At 48.7% G+C, this 20,561-nt stretch overlaps 1 protein-coding gene across 2 annotated transcripts in view; it reads left to right on the top strand.

Annotated features, from left to right (window-relative positions):
* Nucleotides 1-20,561, top strand: part of CAMK1G (calcium/calmodulin dependent protein kinase IG) — a 29,188-nt gene that overhangs the window by 5,047 nt on the left and 3,580 nt on the right. The window contains exons 2-10 of one of the 2 annotated variants that reach the window (XM_058701973.1): nt 1,036-1,131; nt 5,396-5,513; nt 10,818-10,946; nt 13,633-13,707; nt 16,160-16,298; nt 16,939-17,062; nt 18,431-18,506; nt 19,569-19,681; nt 20,447-20,525. In XM_058701973.1, coding sequence (XP_058557956.1) covers nt 1,104-1,131; nt 5,396-5,513; nt 10,818-10,946; nt 13,633-13,707; nt 16,160-16,298; nt 16,939-17,062; nt 18,431-18,506; nt 19,569-19,681; nt 20,447-20,525 — 881 coding nt within the window. In that variant the 5' untranslated portion in view covers nt 1,036-1,103. The remainder of the gene's footprint in view (nt 1-1,035; nt 1,132-5,395; nt 5,514-10,817; nt 10,947-13,632; nt 13,708-16,159; nt 16,299-16,938; nt 17,063-18,430; nt 18,507-19,568; nt 19,682-20,446; nt 20,526-20,561) is intronic. The other variant, XM_058701974.1, reaches the window with a different exon arrangement.

Here is a 20,561-nt window from a genome sequence, read left to right as displayed (position 1 = left end):
CATCTGAAAAAACTACGAGTGAGCACGACCTAGGAGCCAGGCGCTGCGCTAGGCCCAGGGGAGACAAGGAGATGGGCAAGGTCTGGTCCACATGGAGTTACTTTCTAGTGAGGATATGACCTCACACAAAGAAACAGGAGTTTCAGATTGTCATAGGTCTTGCTGCAATGTCCTAAATGGAGCCTCGCTGAGAGAACTTTAGAGAGGAGGCCCTACTGCCTTTTCTTCCCCAAGCACAGGTCTTCTTGCTGAAGGTCTGTTTCTAGAGCAAGGTAAGGAATCTATCTTCCCACCTTGCATTAAGCCATTTTAAGTCTAACTCCCTGATCAACCCACCTGGGCTCTCCTCTTCACTAAATCATGTATCAAATGCATGCTGGACCTTGGTGTATGCCAGGCTCAGTACTAGGCATTAGGGATTCCAGTTGAGGAACACACGTCCCCTGCCCTGGAAGCACTCACAGCCTGGTGAGGGACTTTCACACGTCCGCCGTCAATCTGCAGCTGACCTCTGAACTGCTTTGGCTCCGAGCAACGAGCAGTGTGTGCATTCATTTGCCGCTCCCCTGGACTGGTCCGTGTTTTTAGTTGCTTATGTACATACCTAGGCTTGGTCTTTCCACCTTGATCGGAAGAACTTTTAAAGGTAGCTTCCTATCATAGAAATGTCCGTGTTTAGTGCCCTAGGTACGCAGGAGGTACTCAATAAACGCTTGTTGATTGAAGACATGTTACCCTCACAATTCAAAGATGGCCCCATGAGTAAGGTTGTTTCCTTTGCCTGGAGTCATTTTTGCAAAATATCCCTGAGGGTCTTGCCCTGTTGAGGGAGCAGGGGATCACGGATGCCAACCCCCACCGCGACCCCCAGCTACACGTGGGAAATCAGCTGTAACCCTGCAGTGGCTGTTCCTGAGCTTTGAAGCCCAGTGAAAGTCTTGGCCCAAAAGAGAGAGGTGCAAGTGCTTTGGGAACAAATAACAGCAATATTGGGGCTTCAACCTTCTCAGTATGTGTTTTCTTTTCCTCTGAAAGAACCTAGATTACAGGAGTCAGGGGAGAAGGGGGAGGACTTCAACGGAAAGAAGCAGGACGCGGAAACAATGTGGGCTGCCCCTCTAGGAGCCCAAGGTTAGACCTTCACCGCGCGGGGCACGGGGCCTGGGGACTTCTCTGAGGTCCGGGAGGGGCGGGAACGACCGGGGGTTTCAGATGCGGGCCCCCGAGTTTTCCACGTTGCTCTGAAGATGGAACTAAATTGTTGGGATTGAGTGTATGGGAGGAGGGGTGGGCGGGAAAGATGTTTTCTTATAGCCTGGCTTAGCTAAGAATACTATGTTTTTAAGCTATTTAAGAGAGATGGGAGAGAGGGAACAGGGAGTACAGATCTGCTAGTGAGGTGGTTGGGGGAGCCTCCCTGAGGGCGGGCCGTCATTCCACGGGGCTCCAGCAGGGGGAGTCATGAACGCCCAGCTGATGGTCCCCGAGCTGCAAAGAAGATTCTTGATTGGCTCCTTACCTGGAAAAGCAGCACCCCGCCCCCAGCCCTGCGGGTCTGTGGAGGGGAGAGAGACAGAGAGGGAGACAAACAGACTGACCCTCTTGATATGGCTCCTTTCAACGTCCACCCCTTTGCCCTCACCCCTTACATTCTTCAAGACTTCCCAGCTGCAGTGTATACAATAAGAAGCACTTGGTCCGAGCCCAGATGCCAACCAGTCTGATAAGTGGAAGCTGCCAGATTTGGGGCTAAGAATCTGCAGAATGGTATCTGGCTAAAGATAGCCCTCTATTCTAATATTTCATCTTCCCTAAAGCAGTCTGCCAGTCAGGGTTCATTTATCTCTCTGCCTTGCGGACCGTGCCCTCCAAATCAAGGGTCAGGCCACCACTGCATGGCTGGTGAGGCCCCCCACCCCCCAGCTAGTGCCTGGGGCCCTGAACTGCTGTGGTCCCTCAGGGCTGCCCCCCTCCCAAGAGGAGCAAGTCCACAAATGGTCCTGAAGATACAAGCACAAACCACCAGATCCACACTGGAATTTCCAAATGCTAAGGATTTCATAACACTTCTCACACGCATTCTCATAATAACAGCCACCAACTAGTATGCAGCCAGGTTGCAAATTTACACACAATACTGAAATGTGCGAAGAAAATGTAGCGTCTTTATTTCCCGTAAAATCCTTCTCATGAACCCCCACTCTCACCAGGCAGCAAAAACGGGAAATGGGGAACCTTAAATTTGAATGTATTCATTATAGCATCTCAGGTTCAACGGAGTCTCATTTAGCTAACTCAGTTTCTTCCAGGAAAACACACAGCCTTGAGCAGCCTTGAGATGGCCTCGCCGCCTCTTACTCTGGTTCAAGGGGGCATTTTGTGTTATCAGGTGCTTACTTGATCTTGCTTGTAGATAGGAGAAAGGGGCCTCAGACTCATCAGGGACCTCAGATCCTAGTTCTCTGGGATCTCTCCAGAAGATGACTGTTGACCTCTTTAGTGTGACTGGTCCCATCTGGCCCACCGGGCACCGTGCTGACACCCTCTACTAAAGGCCCAGCTCCCAGCCATTTGCTTCCACCTGAGAAGCCCTGGTTAAGCCTGTCTCTTCTTCTGGACCCCAGGTGACAGGCCCTCTAGCAACTCTGTGTCCCTTCCCCAGGGCCAGGGGCAGAAGTGAGATGACATGTCTGTTTTAAGGACTGGTTCTAGAAGGTAGGGGATGAGTGGGGGAGAAACCCTGATTGTAGCATTTGCCTGTGTCCAGGTGTAAGCACTCCCACTGTGGCTAATTTCAAGCTAACAACATGACATCACCAAACACAGGGCTAGGGAGACACCCGCAGTCGGCCGTCATGATCTGGAACAAGCTGGCCCCAGCCCCCCACAGGCCCGGGGAGACTTCTGGAGTCCCAGCGGGTCATGCCACCCTGTCTCACTCACCTTCTCCCTCTAGGCCTGCCCCATGATTACTTCCCGCCCTGTTAAATGTGGTTGCAGTGGAAACTCCTCCTACACTTTCCCACCAGCAGGGGCCTGGGAAGCCCACCCATCTGTGTCACCTATCTCTCCCAGGCCCGGATGGGGTTCAACTCCAGGAAGGTGAACGCAGAGATGTGTGCTTCGGGCAACTACACCCATCTCCCCCTGCTCTCCTTCCCTGGATCCACTTGAGCCCAAACTGTCGGTCATTTCCACACCTCTTCCTCTCTAGCAGGGCCTTCTCTTTTGTCACATTCTTCGTATCCACAGGGGCTTAAGTCTCACACTTGTGTCTGAGTGGCAGAAGTGGTTCCTCTCTATACTATAGAACCTATTTTAGGACACGAGTCCTCCTCCAGATGGGGATTACCAGGAATGAAGAGACATCGATTCAGCATCCCCCAAATACTATCTCTATTCCAACTGTTTAGTATAGGTGAGACAATGTGCTAAGTCTCTGTGTACACAATTCCATTTAACCTTCACCATAACCGTGATGGGCTTTGTCCCATCTTACCGACGAGTTAATAAACTCAAAGAGGTTAGTAGCTTGCCTAAGGCCATTTAAGTAGTAACTGGCAGCAGTAAAATCCGAACTCAGGTTGACCTCCAAACCTCTGTTCTTTACCTGATGTTCATTTAGGGAGGCACCAACTTTCCCTTTGTCCTGAGGCTAATAGAAGACCCCATAGAGTCTACAGGCGTTTGTTTCAATGGGGAAGGAGGGGTATTGCCTAAGAGATGCGACCATTAGACATATTTTCCTACTTCTTAGGCCCAAGGAGTATGGGGCAAAGGGTGTTGGCAGAAATGGGGTTCACCCACCGCTCCAGACACGAATATCTGTCTGTAATAAAGCAACTAGGGCAGAGCGCCCAAAGGCACGGAGATCCCCCCCCAACCCAGCCACCCCAAGAACATGCTTCTCTCTAGTATTCACTGCCTCACTAGGGGCACCGTCACCCCGATACCCCTACCAGAAACATGGCAGCCAGCCTAGACTCTCCCTGCTCTGTAGTCACATCACCTGGTGTCGCACATAATCGGAAACCCAAGAATGTATCCCAAGTCCACCCCTTCTCTCTCCCTCATTTCCACTGTGATCCAAGCCACCGTCATTTCTGTCCTGGACTTCTGTCCCCCACCATTTTCCATATATTGACTCTTACTCCCTCCACCCCATTCTTGACAGAGCAGCCAGAGTGAGCTCTAAAGTCAACGTGCGACTTAACTCCCTGCTAAAAATCCTCCAGTGTCTTGTGGTCTCCCTTAGAAGAAAAGCCCAGTATCTTTAGCAGGATCTATAAGGCTTTACACATGGTCTGTCCCCTGCCCGCCTCCCCTTGCCCACTCATCGCCCCTGTGTCATGCAGAGTTCCCCCTGCTCCAGACACCCTGTCCCTTCCATCCCTTCAGGTGGTTCCTGCCTGGCCCCCATCTGGGGCTCCTGTATTTGATATCTTCTGCCGAAATGCTCCTTCGTACACACCCTGTGCTTGGCAGGCTCCCTCACAAACTTCTGATCTCAGCTTAAATATGACCTGCTACGTAGGCCTTCCCCTGACTCTATCTAAAGATGACTGTCCCTGTTTGTCTTTAGGGACAAACCTCTTGCAAGCCTAGGTTTTATTCTTTCCTGGCTCTCCCGCACTTTGTCACCGCGTCCGTGGTACCCTCCCTGCTCATCGTATGCCTCCTCTAGCCTGCGAGTCCCCAGAGGACAGAGCCACCATCTGTATGGAGCCAGCACCTGGCACATCATAGGTGCTGCCTCAGGTGAATGAAGGTGGCAACTCTGGAACCCCGATACAAGGTTAGGACAAGATTTAGTTCAGATTTTAATGAATAACGACTTTCCCAGCACAGTACCAATGTTGTGGGTGTTTGGGAGGAAACAGTGTTCCTTCATCCAACATTCATTTAGCCCAGAACAGGTAGGAGGGGGGGGGGTCGGAATGACTTGGAGACGTGGTCTACCTGATACAACGTGTGACAACAGAAGGGAAGTCGGGCTGACCCTGTGGTTTGAATAAACACCTTGGCCATCACCAGGAAACGCAGGAAACCCCTCCTCACAGCTCAGATTCCCCCCAGGGTGGATATTCACGTGTGAATCCATACGCGTGTGTGTTACTGCCCTTAAACACATATGTACAAAGTGGACTTTGCACTCCGAGACCCTCCACTCCTTGGGCGGTAGGAAGTACAATGGGCATGCAGTAGACGTGCAACGTATTTTTTGGAGCCATTTTAAAAAGCAAGCGGAGAGAATGGTCTTGTTTTTGCCAATTATCCAGGGTTTGCTCCTTATCCTTCTTTCTAGCTATTATGTGACAGAGGTGTTTTCGATTCTTTTTGCAACTTCTGTCTAAGAAATTTTAGCTGATCAGACTCTTCCTCCCCTTCCTCAAAGCATCCCCGAAAGCTTCAACTCTGGAGGCGATGGGTCGAAAGGAAGAAGACTCCAGCTCCTGGAAGAAACAGACCACCAACATCCGGAAAACCTTCATCTTCATGGAAGTGCTGGGATCGTGAGTGCGGGAGCTGAGAGCTGGCGGGTGGCAGGGCTGCGCGCTGGGGGGACCCGGAAAGAGTTGTTCTGGGCCAGCTGCAGCTGACAAGCTGGGACTGAGGCCCCTGGGAAATCAGCCCAGCAGCTCGCAGGGAGGAGGTGGGGTAGGGGAAGTCACCGTGCGGTAGAACGGAGGACGGTTTCATACACTGGGACCCGCAGGGAATCCCAGCCCTTTCCCTGGGCTCCGCGTCCTGGCCCACCCCCAGGGATCCCTGCCCTACTTCTAGATCCGGGACAACTTGGCAGGAAAGCGGGATTCTGGAGCACTTGTGGAGATTCAGTGACCCTAGAACTTTCCTGGGCCTCCTCATCCAGCTTCTTCGTTTCCCCCTGGCAGTGAACAGGTCACCCAACCCCGCTGTGTACTGTAGACAGAGGAGACGGGGCTTCTGGGCCCCAGAGAGTGGATGGGTACACATACTGGAGTCAGCTCCCCATCGACTCTGCACTGTAGCTTAAGTGCTGTGTTGGAAAAATAAAGTCATGCCCTAGCCCAAACTCCTACCCGCCTCTGGAGTGTCAGTGCCTGCCCTTTGACAACGATTACACGGCTGGAGGAACAGAGGCAGCCTGTCTGGAGCTGACACTCTGCTCAGTCCTGCCTCTCCCCCACCCCCACCCCCCCGGGGAGGGTGCAGGCTGTGACGCAGGCTGCCAGGGGCTCCGGGCCACCAGCTCCGTAGCCCCAGGACCCTAGCTGGCCTGCTAATTGGTCTGGGCTAATTGGGCCCCAGGAAGTGAGGGGCAGTTAGTAGGCTGTCCATTCAAGCAAGCTTTCCCTTTAGCCAACTCGGGCTGAGTTTAGTTCCGTTGGCCTTGGCTGGGAGGCTTGACCTCGGGCAATGACAGCTGCCCACACTCTCACTGTAGACGGAGAGGAGCCAGGCCTGGCCTGGACAGGAGGTCCCTGAGCTCTCCCTGCCCAGGCCAGCGTGGGGCTCTGCGCACGCAGGAGGATCTCGGGGGTGGCGCTGGTCATCAGAGCCTTGGCCTTCCATCAAGGACCTTTGCCAAGACGGGGGTGGCTAGAGAGGGGATTTTTGGCAGGAGAGAGGGACGAGACTCATGCATGAATCAGAAATGATTTGCCAAGCATCCTGAAAATCAAGAGAAGGAGGGAGAAGGATGCCCAGGTTGGCAAGGGCTTATTCACTGTTTGCTCAGACTTGTGCTGTGGGTCTGTTAGAAGACAGAACTCAGTGAAGTCGGCCACTGCCGCCCTCAACCTAGGGGGACAGTAGAGTCACCAGGGGAGCCTACCCCTCTAACTTTTTCTTGACTATTTTTTAAAGTTGATTTATTTATTTCGAGAGAGAGAGTAGGTGCTAGAGAGGCGGGGAGGGGCAGAGGGAAAGGGAGGGAGAGAATCCCAAGCAGGCTCCACACTCAGCACAGTGCTCGATATCACCATAGTGAGATCATGCCCTGAGCCCAAATGAAGAGTCCGTTGCTCAACTGAGCCACCCAGGTGTCCCCTTTCCCTCTAACTTTTAGCTGTGAAAATAACTAAATTTTTTGAAAAGTGAAATAATAATACAGTGAACAACAAATATATACACCACCTCAATATACACCACAATTCAACAGCTGTTAACACTTCACTATATTTGTTTTACAAACCTTCATCTCTCTCTCTCTCTCTCTCTCTCTCTCTCTCTTTCACACACACACACACACACACACACAAACACACACACACACACGCACTGATTTCCCTGGACAATTTGTCAGCAGTTGCACACTTCATGACATGTTACCTTTGAATCCTTCTGTCTGCATCCCTAAAAATAAAGGCATTTTCATCTGTATCCACAATAGCATTGCGACACTCAAGAAAATCAGTAATAACTTCCCACTATCATTTTAGCATAGGTAAGTTTTGAAAACTACAGACTCCTGGTCCCAGACCTACCGCACTGGGGTTTGCGGAGATAGGACTGAGTAGTCAGGAATCCGTATTTTAAGTGCTTCTGGTGGCTGTAATATATCCAGCCCCGCACTGATCTGGGGAACTCGGGGGACCAGATAGGGGGCAAGTCACAGCTGTTGCCGCAGTTGGGGCTGAACAAAAGCTAAAGAGAAGGCACCCCTGAAGTGCCCAGGAGGGGGACAGGCAGCCCCAAGCTGCAGACCCCATGCAGTTACCAAGGTGAGATGCTGAGGGGAAGGGAGGAGTGGGTGGGGCAGACTCCTCTGAGCAGGATGTACTGGAATCTTGAAGAATGCCTCTTGTCTCTAGCCTTCAGCTCTTCTGGAACAACCCACCAGTAGAGAAGGCTTTTGCTAAATCTGCCCAGAGATCACCCACAATTCCAGGGCCCTAGGGTAGCCTTATGGACGATGGGCAAAGCTAGTCCATAGCAGGGGAAATGTCACCAGGCCCCGGTCCTCCTCCTTTCACTGCCCAAGAAGAGACATCTCCTTGGTCCTCCCCCACTTCCCCCATCAATGAGTCTTCCAGCAAGCGGAGAGAGCTGTTCAGAGCAGGAAACACAGACCAAGTTCTACTGCAGCAAAGTAATCCTGGCTCTGAAGCCTCTGCCCGTCTTGCCTTCTGACCCCAGCAACCTGAGCTGCTCAGAACTAGCTCTCTGCTCCCCACTCTGACAGATAGCACAATTAAGTCTTGTAATCCCTCTTCACTGCCCGGCCATACTTATCACACACACACACACACACACACACACACACAGTGTACAAAGCAGCCTGAGGCAGAAGAGCAGTAACACCGTCTCAAATTGCCACCACACTGCACAACCCTAGGAGGCGCCATTTGCATACACTGCAATGTAAATGCCCACCCCCCACCCCCCCCACCCCCCCGCAAGGAAGGCTGGAATTTGACCTCATTCCACAAGAGAACCCAGAGGGGATATCGGCTTTGAAGTCAGCTGTACCACCCACGTACAGGCGAAAGGGAGAACTCTGAAATTGGGTCCCGGAAGGTCATAGCTGGAAGGAATCTTGAAGGCCACGTGGTTCAACTCTCTCATTTTATAACAGGGAAAGTGGGATCTAAAGAGGAGTAGAACACACAGCTAATCCCAGTCCAAACCTCTCCCTCCTCCCTCCTTCCACCCATCCAGCCATCACACGTTTATTGAGCATTTTCTGAATGCAACCGGGTGGAGGACTTGGCACTCGTGCCCACTCGTGTACCCGTATTCCCTGCGTCGTACTTCGCAGACGGTGCTGGACCCTGGCAGCCCCATCCTACCTGCTGTCCTGCGCCTCCATGCTGTTTCTTCTACCTCTTTTTCACCCCCTCCTGAGACATCACTTCCACCTTTTCGCTGGGCTAACTCTCATTCATCCCTGAAAACTGAGTTCAGGGTGTTAAGTCAGAGGGCCACGGATGACGGGCTCCTTAGCTACTCCAAGCGATCGCTGCGTGCACGTTAGAAAAAGGTGCCCTTGTTTTCTAGCCTGCTAGCTGCTGGGGGGGAAAGTGTTGTAATAATTATTGGATGAAAATATACAGCGGTTCCAAGGTGACTGGCATGTGTTGGAGTTGTGTGCCATGCATCCTGCCCAGCCAGAGCAGAGGCCCTGTCTTAAATGTTCGCTCTCGGTGGTCTCATGATACCCCCTGCTTATTTGTATGTGTCCATCTCTCACACTAGACTCTCAAGACCGATACTAATCCAAGCGCCTAACTAACACGCGGATTATCTGTTCTGTCAGATAATCAAGCATTCATTGAATGTCTAATAACATCTTTCAAATCCAATGTTAAATGCTCATTTGTCCGCGTTCTTCACTAGTCTGCAGGCTTCCTAAGAACAGAAACACTTACCTTTTTTATCTCCAGTGTCTGACTCAGTAGGTGCTCAATAAATCTTGATTGAAGGGATGAGTGAATGAACGAATGAATGAATGGAGCAAGCTCTGAAGGCTCTGATTAATTCAATTCCAAGTGCAGCTGGGGGAAACAGGAAACTCAGACCCAGGAAACACTAAGTAGTTTCTTTCTGTTTTTAAATGCTATTTATTTTGAGAGGGAGGGAGAAAGCATGAGAGAGTGTGAGCGGGGAAAAGCGGACGGAGAATCCCAGGCAGGCTCTACGTTGTCAGTGCGGAGCCCTATACGGGGCTCAAACTCACGAAGCTCGAACTCGCGAATTGAACCGTGAGATCACGACCCGAGTCGGACACTTAACACACTGAGCCAGCCAAGCGCCCCACACCAAGTATTTCCTACTGCAGATCCTCAAAGCCATTACACTAGCTTGACTGCTATTGGGCCCCGAGTCTAAAATCCCCAGATGGCAGGGGACGCGATGGCTCAGCTGTTTCCTCACTTAAACCCTATTGCCTCTTGTTACTACCAGGTGTTCTCCCTAATGGTATTCAACTAATAATAGTAATAACAATAATAGTGTCTGACACATGTAATTTAACAGATGTCAGGAATGCTTGTAAGCACTTTACGTATGTTAATTCATTTCATCTTCTAAACAACTCTGAATCAGATACTATTGACACTCCCACTTTTCAGGTAAAGAAACTGGGTAGTTAAGTAACTTGTCACCCAAAAAGCTGAGGTTCTCACCTGGGCACTTGGGCTCCAACATCCATGGCTAGCTAACTGCTATTCAATAGCCTGGTCTCCAGAGAACCCCCTTCAAAACGAGAAAGCTATAATTTGGAATCCTACCCTGTGTTTCCATTGGGTTCTAACCTCTCCTTCTTCAGAAAACCTTTCCAGAGCTGCTGGGTTCTGTCTTTCATTCTCATAGATCCTACTGAATGAGAGGGTTCTCAGCCCCCTTAGCCTTTGGTAATTGGCTCAAGATAATTATCACCATCTAAAACTGAGAGGGGAGTTTTGTTCCATCACTGCCCGAGCCCTGTTCCCAGTGCTACCTCCAGCTGCCATTCCAGTGTGCCACGGTTCAACATGCTGGAAGAAGACAAGTAAATTGACTCTGCGGTGGCCGCTCTTTACTGGGTTGGCCAAATGGAGAAATCTCTCCATAACCAAAGCGGAGTCCCTGGGTGTCCCTTCCAAATCACAGAATCGGGAAATAGCATCCATCTAGTGCCTGAGTCTGTAGTAGAATCTTTTCTTTCCCAAGAGAAAGGACACAGGGCTCGAAGTAAGATAGGCTCTACCCTCAGTACAGCTCCTCAGGTACCCACAGTGACAATGGAAACCAATTACCAACCACACCTTCCTTCATCTACCCTTTGGTTTTGCCTCTAACAATGTTCTCTAGCCAGCCAGGACTAATTTTAACTCTTGGTGTCTTCTACTTAGAGGAGCTTTTTCAGAAGTTTTCCTGGTGAAGCAAAGGATGACTGGGAAGCTCTTTGCCCTGAAGTGCATCAAGAAGTCACCTGCCTTCCGGGACAGCAGCCTGGAGAATGAGATTGCCGTGTTGAAAAAGTGAGTGGGTCTTAGGGTTGGTTGGGTACAACTGTGAGATCATAACATTTCCTTCACAAATTACCTTTGAGTAGGACCGAAGATGGATTTCCACACCCAAAGGCATTACTTACTCCCTTTGATTGCATTAATGTGTCCATTTGATCAATCGGCCAAGTTAAGCCAGGCAGGTGCTTCTGCTGATTGGGGGGTGGTTGTGGGGGGCAGCAAATTGACTAGCAAACCAACTGATAGCAGACCTGGTTTGTGCACATAGACCAGAGAATAATTAGCTCAATGGAAAAAAATCAACTAGGGCCAATAGCAGGAAGAATCAGTAATTAAGGAAGCAGAAGATTTAGAAATTGGTTTGAGTTTATTCCAAAGCAAATATAGGCTCAGCACCCCAACCATCATGGTAGAGGCCACACTAACAAACCATCTAACTGTTTACAGCAGGACCCAAACACAAAAAAGCCTTGTGGAATCCCCATGGTATGCCAAAAGTGTATTAGGCATTAGGAACACAAGAATAAGGCCTACAAAATTCCTTATCCTCAGAAGCTCACATTTTCTGGGCAGAGACAGGTGCCCATAACAAACTCTAATCCCATTAGACATGAGCCAATAGTAGCAGAAGGCAAGGCTTGAAAAATAGAGGTTCATTTTGCCTACATGCGCATTTTTATGAGTATAGGGTATTAGGTACATTTTTAAGGAAGAGGCACCTTGATAGGTGAGTAGAATTTAATGGAGACAGGAGAGGCAATGCAGAAAGGGAATTCAGGCTGAGAGTAACAGAAACTCAACTGTGTAAGTGCAACGGACGTTAGGAAAGAGTCGGTATTAGAAGCCCCTGAGCTTAGAGTAAGGATCATCAAGGGACAGGAGATGAAATCAAATGAGATCTGATTATAAAGGGTCTTGGCTACCATGGTAAAGAATGTTGACTTTTTTCTGTGGGCAAAGAAAAGTCATCAAAGAATTTTTAGTAAGGAATCACATGATCAGACTTATATTTTAGAGCCATGCCTCTTAAGCATGGTGGAAGATGGATTTAAGACTTTCTCAATAATCTAGACAATGGATGAGGATACAAGCAAAGGTAATAGCAGGATCATGTGGCAGCAAGAAGACTGGATTCAAGAGAGAGAGTGATTGGGCTTGGGATCGACTGCTTTGAGTATAAAAGAGAAAAGTACTAAAAATGATGCTGAGATTGAGCGATTTGGTGGATAGTAATGTCATTGCTTGGATAGAGAACAAAAGGGATGTGTAGGCTTGAAGGAAATAGAAAGAAGTTTGTTGGAACATATTGAATATGTGTATCCCCCAATCTCTACATGGAGGATGCTGGAGATACCAGTTTGGACTCCAGAGAGATTAGAACAGAGATGGACTGTGGACTCATTGAGAGCAAGGACTATGGTGGTCTTTCTTACCATTGTATTATATCATCAGTCCCTAACAGCATAGATGCTTGGTAAAGATTTGTTCAGTAAATGATATATTAATGTTAGTATTGTCAACTTGTAAGTGTAATTGAATCCATCAGGTACCCACTGCAGTTGGTCTATAATTTTAGAAATTAAACTTAAAGATGATAGATACTGTTTATTATGTGCTTACTATTCCCCAGGCACTATACTAAGCATTTTGCATGCATTATCTCTTTTAATCCTGATATAACCCTATGAGAGAGATGTACTTTACAAGCCAAAAAAGTGGGGCTTAGGAGATTTAAGAAAACCAGCCAGTCATCCATTTCATAAGTATCTCATCCAGCTCTGAACTCAAACCCAACTGACTCAGAGTCCAAATTCTTAACCCCTATGCTACCCAGCCATGAACCAAACTTCCTAGAAAGGTTCTTCCTATGCACAGAATTGCTGCCCGGGAAGCCAAGCCCCACGGCAAGTATGATTATTCTGCTTGCCTTGACCCTTGAGTAATCCCATTCAGAGAAAACCTAGAGCAAATTTTCCTGAACACAGCATTACTGACATTTTAGACCAGATAATTCTTTATTGGGGTGGTGGGGTGGTGGACTCTGCATTATGGGATATTCACCGGCATTCCTGCCTCTGTCCGTTAGATGCCAGTAGCTCTTACCCCCTCCCCATGCACAATAACAAAAAATGTCTCTAGTTATTGTCAAATGTTCCCCCAGGGACAAAAGAGCCGCTGATCGAGAATTACTATCAGCAACAAAGACATTCCACAGAACTGACCCCAGAAAATAGCATCTTCCCGGCTTCTCAAAATATTCCGGAATAAGAATTTTGCAGCACTACTTCCGTGGTTACCCATGAGGAGGCTTAACTAACCCGATTCTCTTCTGCTGCAGTCCACTTTCTTCAAGGATGTTTCTGGATACCCATTTTGTAAAATAATCTAGTTTGGGGTGTTCCCTTGGCCTTCTTCAGGTATTTTAACTTGCTCTTTTGGCAAAGTTTAAAGAGATTTCTGGAGTAGCCACAAAATATTGGTTCCCTGAAGGCAGAATGATCAATTATCCATTCAAAAATACAGACTGAACACCACTCTGGGATCTTTAAGATTTCTTTGTGACCACCTATTTATTAGGAAGGTTTCACAAGGATCCACTCTTCCTAAATATTGTCATCAAAGTCTCTAACAGAAATAAAAAAGTCCATTCTTTGTCTGGACACCTAAGCCACGTACCATGACCCTTCCTTTTCCCCAGGATCAAGCATGAAAACATCGTGACCCTGGAGGACATCTATGAGAGCACCACTCACTACTACCTGGTCATGCAGCTGTAAGTGAAAGGTGACCCACTTCCTCTACAGACGTCTCTGGGGGCCTGGAAGGCCTAGAGGAAGCTGCTCGGTGGTGAGGGGAGTACGGTGATTTAAAAGATGAGATCAAGAATTAGTTCAAGAGGCTCTCAAATGCTAAGATTTCTCTCAGGTTAAGTATGCCTCTGGTCATGAACATGTTCTGTGTGGACCGAAGGGTAGAACTAGGACTGATTATTTAGATGGTCTGTACCACGACAGCCTTACCGATCGTTAAAATATTTTTTTAATGTTTCTTTATTTTTGAGAGAGAGAGAGAGACAGAGCGCAAACAGGGGAGAGGCAGAGAGAGAGACAGACACAGAATCTGAAGCAGGCTCCAGGCTCCGAGCTGTCAGCACAGAGCCCGACGTGGGTCTTTAGCCCATGAACCGCGAGATCATGGCCTGAGCTGAAGTCAGATGCTCAACTGACTGAGCCATCCAGGTGCCCCTAAAGTATTTGCTACAAGTCAGCTAAGTGACTCCGAGAGCAGCTGTGACTCCAACCCATCCATCCCCCCCCGTGCCCCAGCCACTTCCCTCAGACTTTCTGGACCTCCCCACAATGCTACAGTTGAAGGGATAATGACTGGCATAGCAGGGAACCCTCCAGAACCCTTCTCGGGCGCCACAGCTTGAGTCCATTTTGACCAGTCAGTCCATCAAACTGATGTTAAATACTTTAATGCCACTCTAGGGAAAAATTACTGTGGGATTAGAAACCACACGACACAGATTTCAATTTGATACATATAAAAAAAAAAAAAGATTTTCTCAAAAGAGATCCATCCAAAGTTAAAAACAGGCTGTGACTGTGTGTGTCCATCTGTAGGACAGAAATGGTGCCTCCCTAGAAAGGTCTCCACATCATTGTCATATATAAATAGGAGTCCTGTCTGAGACTGAATGCTGTAGGAGTTGGTCGGTGCTCCTACAAGTGCTCAGCCTTGGACTCAGAGAAACTTCTATTTATAAAGTACACACACACACACACACACACACACACACACCACTCTGCTATCTCTATGGCTAGATGCAATATTTTTGACTAACAGGCTGATTCCTCAGAAACTTTAACGAGTTGATTCAGGCCTAAGCAGCCTATTAACTCCAAGGCTCACCTGAGGCCCAGTGAATAGAGGGAGCAGGTGGTCAAGGGAGTGAGGTTGGGGATAGGGGTGCAGAACAGCATTAACAAATGAGCAGGGACCATGTGGCACCTTAATGAGGCCAATTCAACAGGATTAGCACACATTTAGATAGCTAGCTAAGGGGAGGCAGGGAAGCGGGCAGATTCAGATATCACCGAAGAGTGGAAAGCCTATGAGGGTGCCAGCTCTAGGACCCAGGCCACCCCGTGTCAGGAATTGTTAGTTGTGCATAGAGACTATCTTTCTCATGGGCCTCTGGATCCTATGGCAGAGCCCAGAGCTTCAGGACAGAAACAAAAGGAGTAGGGTGGTGTGCATCTTGATTAGAGAAATTCTCCTTCCTCATCACTGCATGGTCCTATGATGTGTGCTCGTCCGCATCCAGTGTCATGGAACAGTGACAAGGGGGCAAGGACTGTGAAAGAGTTGGAAACCCTGGCCCATGAAATGTTTATCCCAGGGAAGGCCTCAGGTGAGCATTTCACTGTCTTCACATACTTGAAGAGATCCACGTGAAAGGGTGGTATTCTTGCTCTGCGTGGCCCCAGTGGGTAGAAGGGCTATCTGCTGGTGGAAACTACAGGGAGTGGGTTCCATTGTAATATACAGAAATATTAAGAAGGCAGTGAAAGATAAAACAGTCTGTCTTAGGGGTGGTGAGTTGTCTGCCTCAGAGGTGTTTCAGGACGAGCTAAGAAACTTCTTGGCAAAAATAGTGTAGATGGCATTCAAGAGATGGGGAGCAGAGTGGATCTGAAGCTCCCCTGAATCCTAAGATACCTTACCATTGGAGTCTCCAAGCAGCACTAGAACTCCACCCACAAGTTCGGCAGTCAGTAGCCCAGTTTTCCAGTGAGGACAGACATCCTGACACGAGCACACTTTGTGTCACGTGTACACCTCATTCCTGTTTTGCCTCATTTCAATTTCACCTCTTCTTTCATCATGGCCCCTGTGTCCTAAGTCAGGAAAATAGGCAGCTAAGCGTGTGTCCACTAAGGGATTATTGGCTTCTTGCTTAACTCTAACGAGGGGCATTTTGCACTTCAAAGAAGTGTCTAGGGAGAGGGAAATGGTTGGCCCAAAGAAATGACTCGCTCGTGATATCATTCCACCACCCAAAGGAGGTATTCTCAAACTAAGGTAGACCTCCCTACCTAGGCCGTGGGCACCCACCCGTTCTGCCACTGCTGTGTCTTCATAGCTACAGAGTAAACGCACTTATGTCCCTTTGACCTGGAATGAGACCTGGATTCCTGCGCTTGCCCCTATGCCCACAGTGTTTCTGGCGGGGAACTCTTTGACCGGATCCTGGAGCGGGGTGTCTACACAGAGAAGGATGCCAGCCTGGTGATCCAGCAGGTCTTGTCAGCAGTGAAATACCTCCACGAGAATGGCATCGTCCACAGAGACTTGAAGGTGCCCGAGTGGGAGTCCTCAATGGGAAATAGAATGACCCTTCAGGAAGCTGCATGGGTCATGGGCCGCCTAAGCTGTGTAAAATGAGAGGGTTGGACCAACCTCATCATTTGTTGGATCCCTTAAACAAATCTTGAATGACTGAACAATCATTGTTAATTTTCATCTCAGCCTCTTCCTGAACGTTGCCCTAGGCCTCACCCTATTAGGATACCAAGAGAATGCACATGTTTCTTGAACCTAGCCACACTCAAAATCAGAAGAAATAAATACTAATTGGAGGCCAACATTGCATCGGGCACACACTAGACTTTAGAAATGTCAGAGACAATTAACTATGGTTTGATTTCCTCAAAAAACAGTCTTAGGGTAGTTGGGGCTGAGGAGAGGGAGGGAGTAGTTCTTTAATGGCTACAAAGATGAGCAACCTGAGGGCCATAAGCAAAATACAGAGTGCTCAATATGGGGTGGGGAGCTGCAGCTAGGAGGAAGGAGGGAAGAACTGGGGGACATGAGCCTGTCCTTGAAGTCAGGAGCCCAGAGCGTAGCTTCCTAAGAAATTCTCTATCAGGGGAGGAAAATAAATATGTATTTCAGATGATTATATCCTACACTGCATGGTATTGCTCTTCTCCCACAGCCTGAAAACCTGCTGTACCTAACCCCTGAAGAGAATTCTAAGATCATGATCACAGACTTTGGTCTGTCCAAGATGGAACAGAGTGGAGTCATGTCCACTGCCTGTGGGACCCCGGGCTATGTGGGTGAGTCTGGGGACAGGAGGAAGGTTAACCAGTTGGCTGCATTCAACCTCACGGATATTACTTAACAGAGAGGGGTGGTTATAAGGAGACAGGGTTCAACTTCAGGGGCAATCCCAGGAGAGCATTCATTATGAGGCTTAGGGTCAATCCATGTATCTCTGGAACTACCCCTACTGCTCCCAAACCCTACATCTTTAAAGACAGCCTACCCCTGAACTCTTCCAACAGCCCCTGCCTATACTTGCCTCTCATTATTTTGGCTAACTTCCTGCCTTTGTCTCTCCAGCTAAACCAGGGGCAGAGACAAGATCACAAACCCAGAGATCATTAGATTGCCAAGGGTTTGACCACTAGCCACCCTTTTCCTTTTTCCCACTTCCACAGGAGACTACAACCCACCAGTTGGTGGTATCCCAGAGGTATAGTTTGAGTTTGAAACTGAGGAACTCAGGCATGCATGCTCCCACCCAAACATATCCCCAAGAAAACATCCTAGGAAACTGGCAGAGGTGGGACTTCCTGCCTAAACAACAGGCTTTCAAGGCCCCCCAAAAAGTAAGGCAGGCAAGTTACCAGGTGAAAGCATCCCCAAACTTCATGGGGAGAAAGCCAAAACTCAGAATGTCCACTCCTGCCTCTTCCCTCTTCACCACTCATCACCTGGTTGATGGATGGTAGTAGGAAGGAGAACTCTAACTTAAGAGGAAATCTGCTCTCACCCCCAAAGAGAGGTCAGTTAGTAGGTACTGAGTCCCAATGAGTACAAATCCCTGGGATCTGGGATAAATACAGAAAGTAGCCCTCTACTGCTCCCATTCAGAGGAAGACATGGCTCATTTTCTCATGGAGCTCTCAGTCTGATATGGATAACTAAGCCTTGCCCTCAGAAGGTACCAGAGACAGATGGAGCAGTTATCACCTGCCCTCTAAGAGTTCCTCATTTTAAGAGGGATGCCTCAGTTTCTGCCCTCAGGGAGATCCCAGTCTAGTGGGAGAGAGATTGCTCCTACTTGGCAGATGTCCCCATCAGAAAGAACACAGACACACAACCCCAGCCCTGGGCTAACCCATCTGTGTGGGGAGACATAGACCTACATCTGATGGGGCAAGGTAGCCCTGGAGATTCCCAGTCTGATGTAAAAGTCATAGGCCCTGTCATGGGGACCTTCCAGGTTGATGGAGGAAGATTCAGTCATCGGATGGGAGAGACACCGTCCCCGCCCTAGGAAAAGTTTCAGTGATACAGAAACACTGCCATCCCAGGAGCTTTCCTAGTCCTCTTCTCTAAGCCTCATCCTGACCTTCAGCCCTCACCCCTCAGCCCTCTCTTCTTGTCCCAGCCCTGACTCTGCCTTTGGTTTGTTGTAGCTCCGGAAGTGTTGGCACAGAAGCCCTACAGCAAGGCTGTGGATTGCTGGTCTATTGGCGTCATCACTTACATATTGTGAGTAGAAGCTGTCATTGGCTCAGTTCCTGGGAAATCTCACAACCTGCTCATCCTTTTTCTCCCCTCCCCTATTTTAGCTCCTCAAGCAACATCCACCTCCAAAGCATGTGTATGTACACGTGTGCATGTGTGAGTGCTTGCACGCATCTGTGTGTGTGTGTGTGTGTGCGCACACACACACACACACACACACACACACACACGCTTACTCATGCACACAGCTCCAAAGGTTTCTGTCCTGGTCTCCACCAGATTATAAAAACAGAGCTCAGTGTGAACCCACTGTTGAGCCATATGGTACTCTCTGTTCCTGCACCCCACCCCCATTTACTCTATATAAATGTGTTGAGTCCCGCTCTATGGAATGAGCAATGGAAAAAGGGGAGGCCAAGCCAAGCTTGGAAGTCAAGTGGGTACAATGTTCACATCTCAAATTTCTCTCCTGGCAAGTCAGCCCAAAGCAAAATGATGGCCCGAATGAATCTGGTCATTGTTCCTCTTCACATATTCTTGGGCTCTCCTTTACTAACCTACACATCACCCCTTCCCCACCATTCCTCTTCATCTATAGCAGACTCTGCTGTTAGGAAGATAACCTGTCATTTACCCCTTAGTGTGGATTCAGTTCTCTATTTCCTAAGCTTATGTTGAGTAACTACTGTCACTCATTAATTTACTTAACAAATATTCATTGATTGTCTATTCTGTGCTAATAGCCTAAATAATCCCTCAGGAAACTTACATTCAAGCAGACATTCTATCATCCCTCTTAAAGATCTTGTATACATCATCTAAGTGTCAGGGGAGGTATAGGAGAGGTGGTGAGAGGTTTGGGGGAACAACGCACAAAGGGGCCTTCCAGGGCTGCCTGTTCCAAGCTTTGGCTCCTGCATAAACACTTGATGGGGCCTGCATCATTCCCGAATCCACCTGTTCATACTGCTGATTGGAGATCCTTAGCTCATGCCTGTGTATAGTGGAGGCTAGGCAGAAGGGAGAGGCTGGCTCAGGGAGACTGGGGTTGTTTAGCAGCATACCTCCTTCCGTGTTTCCCTGCAGGTTGTGTGGGTATCCCCCCTTCTATGAAGAAACTGAGTCTAAGCTTTTCGAGAAGATCAAGGAGGGCTACTATGAATTTGAATCTCCATTCTGGGATGACATTTCTGAGTCAGGTAAGGCTACCAGGTGTGAAGGACAAGATGACAGTCTCAAGGCAGAGGGTGCCAAGAGAAAAGAGCTTAACAAAAGATGACAGTCCTGGCTCTTGAAAGTCCCTAGGGAAACTTATAGACCAGTCTGCCAGAGAAAGTGGAGAAATCTTCATCTGGCTCAAAGGCCAAATAAATTATTTGCATCCAATGTTTAGGCTTTTGTTTTCTGGAGGCAGAACCACAGCATACCTGGTAAAAGAGGGGAGGTAGTTTAGATGAGGGGCCAGGAGGGCAGCTTGAGGCACAGGGGAATGTTTCAGGCAGGAGCAGCAAAACCAAGGCCAAGTTTTTCCTTTCAGATATCAAGACTGAGAGTATGCAATGTCTGTATGTGGGAGAGAAGGCAATCATTACATGTTGTGGGGCCCATTAAGTGCAGATCAGCGCTGGGACAAGGCAGCATTCACATGTGTGCCCACGTGTGGGTGCCTGCCCCTGAATGGTGCAAACGAATACACTCGTGGCGTGCAGGCACGTTGGTGCCTCGTGATAAGGGATGTATCTGCAGTGCTGTGTGGGTGAGGCTACGTAGAGCCTCTCTTTGGTGGTTTATGGTGGGTTGTCGTTAGGTGGCTTGGATTTTTTTTTTTCTCTTTTAAGACTCTTAAAATTGCCTCTTTGGAAGATTAACTAAAGATGCATTCATTGCCACCCACCAGCCCGGAAGTGAATTTCCATCAGTCACGAAATCTGGCCCTTAGTTGTGTCTTTGGTTGCTCCCCTTAGCCAAGGATTTTATTTGCCACTTGCTGGAGAAGGACCCGAATGAACGGTACACCTGTGAGAAGGCCTTGAGGCACCCCTGGTGAGTGAGGATGGGGTGGGGTCTGGACCCTAGCCT

This window comes from Neofelis nebulosa, chromosome 15 (genome assembly GCF_028018385.1).
Source record: "Neofelis nebulosa isolate mNeoNeb1 chromosome 15, mNeoNeb1.pri, whole genome shotgun sequence".
NCBI lineage: Eukaryota > Metazoa > Chordata > Mammalia > Carnivora > Felidae > Neofelis > Neofelis nebulosa.
Note: the sequence above shows the minus strand (reverse complement) of the source record. Positions and strands in the feature narration are given on the sequence as shown.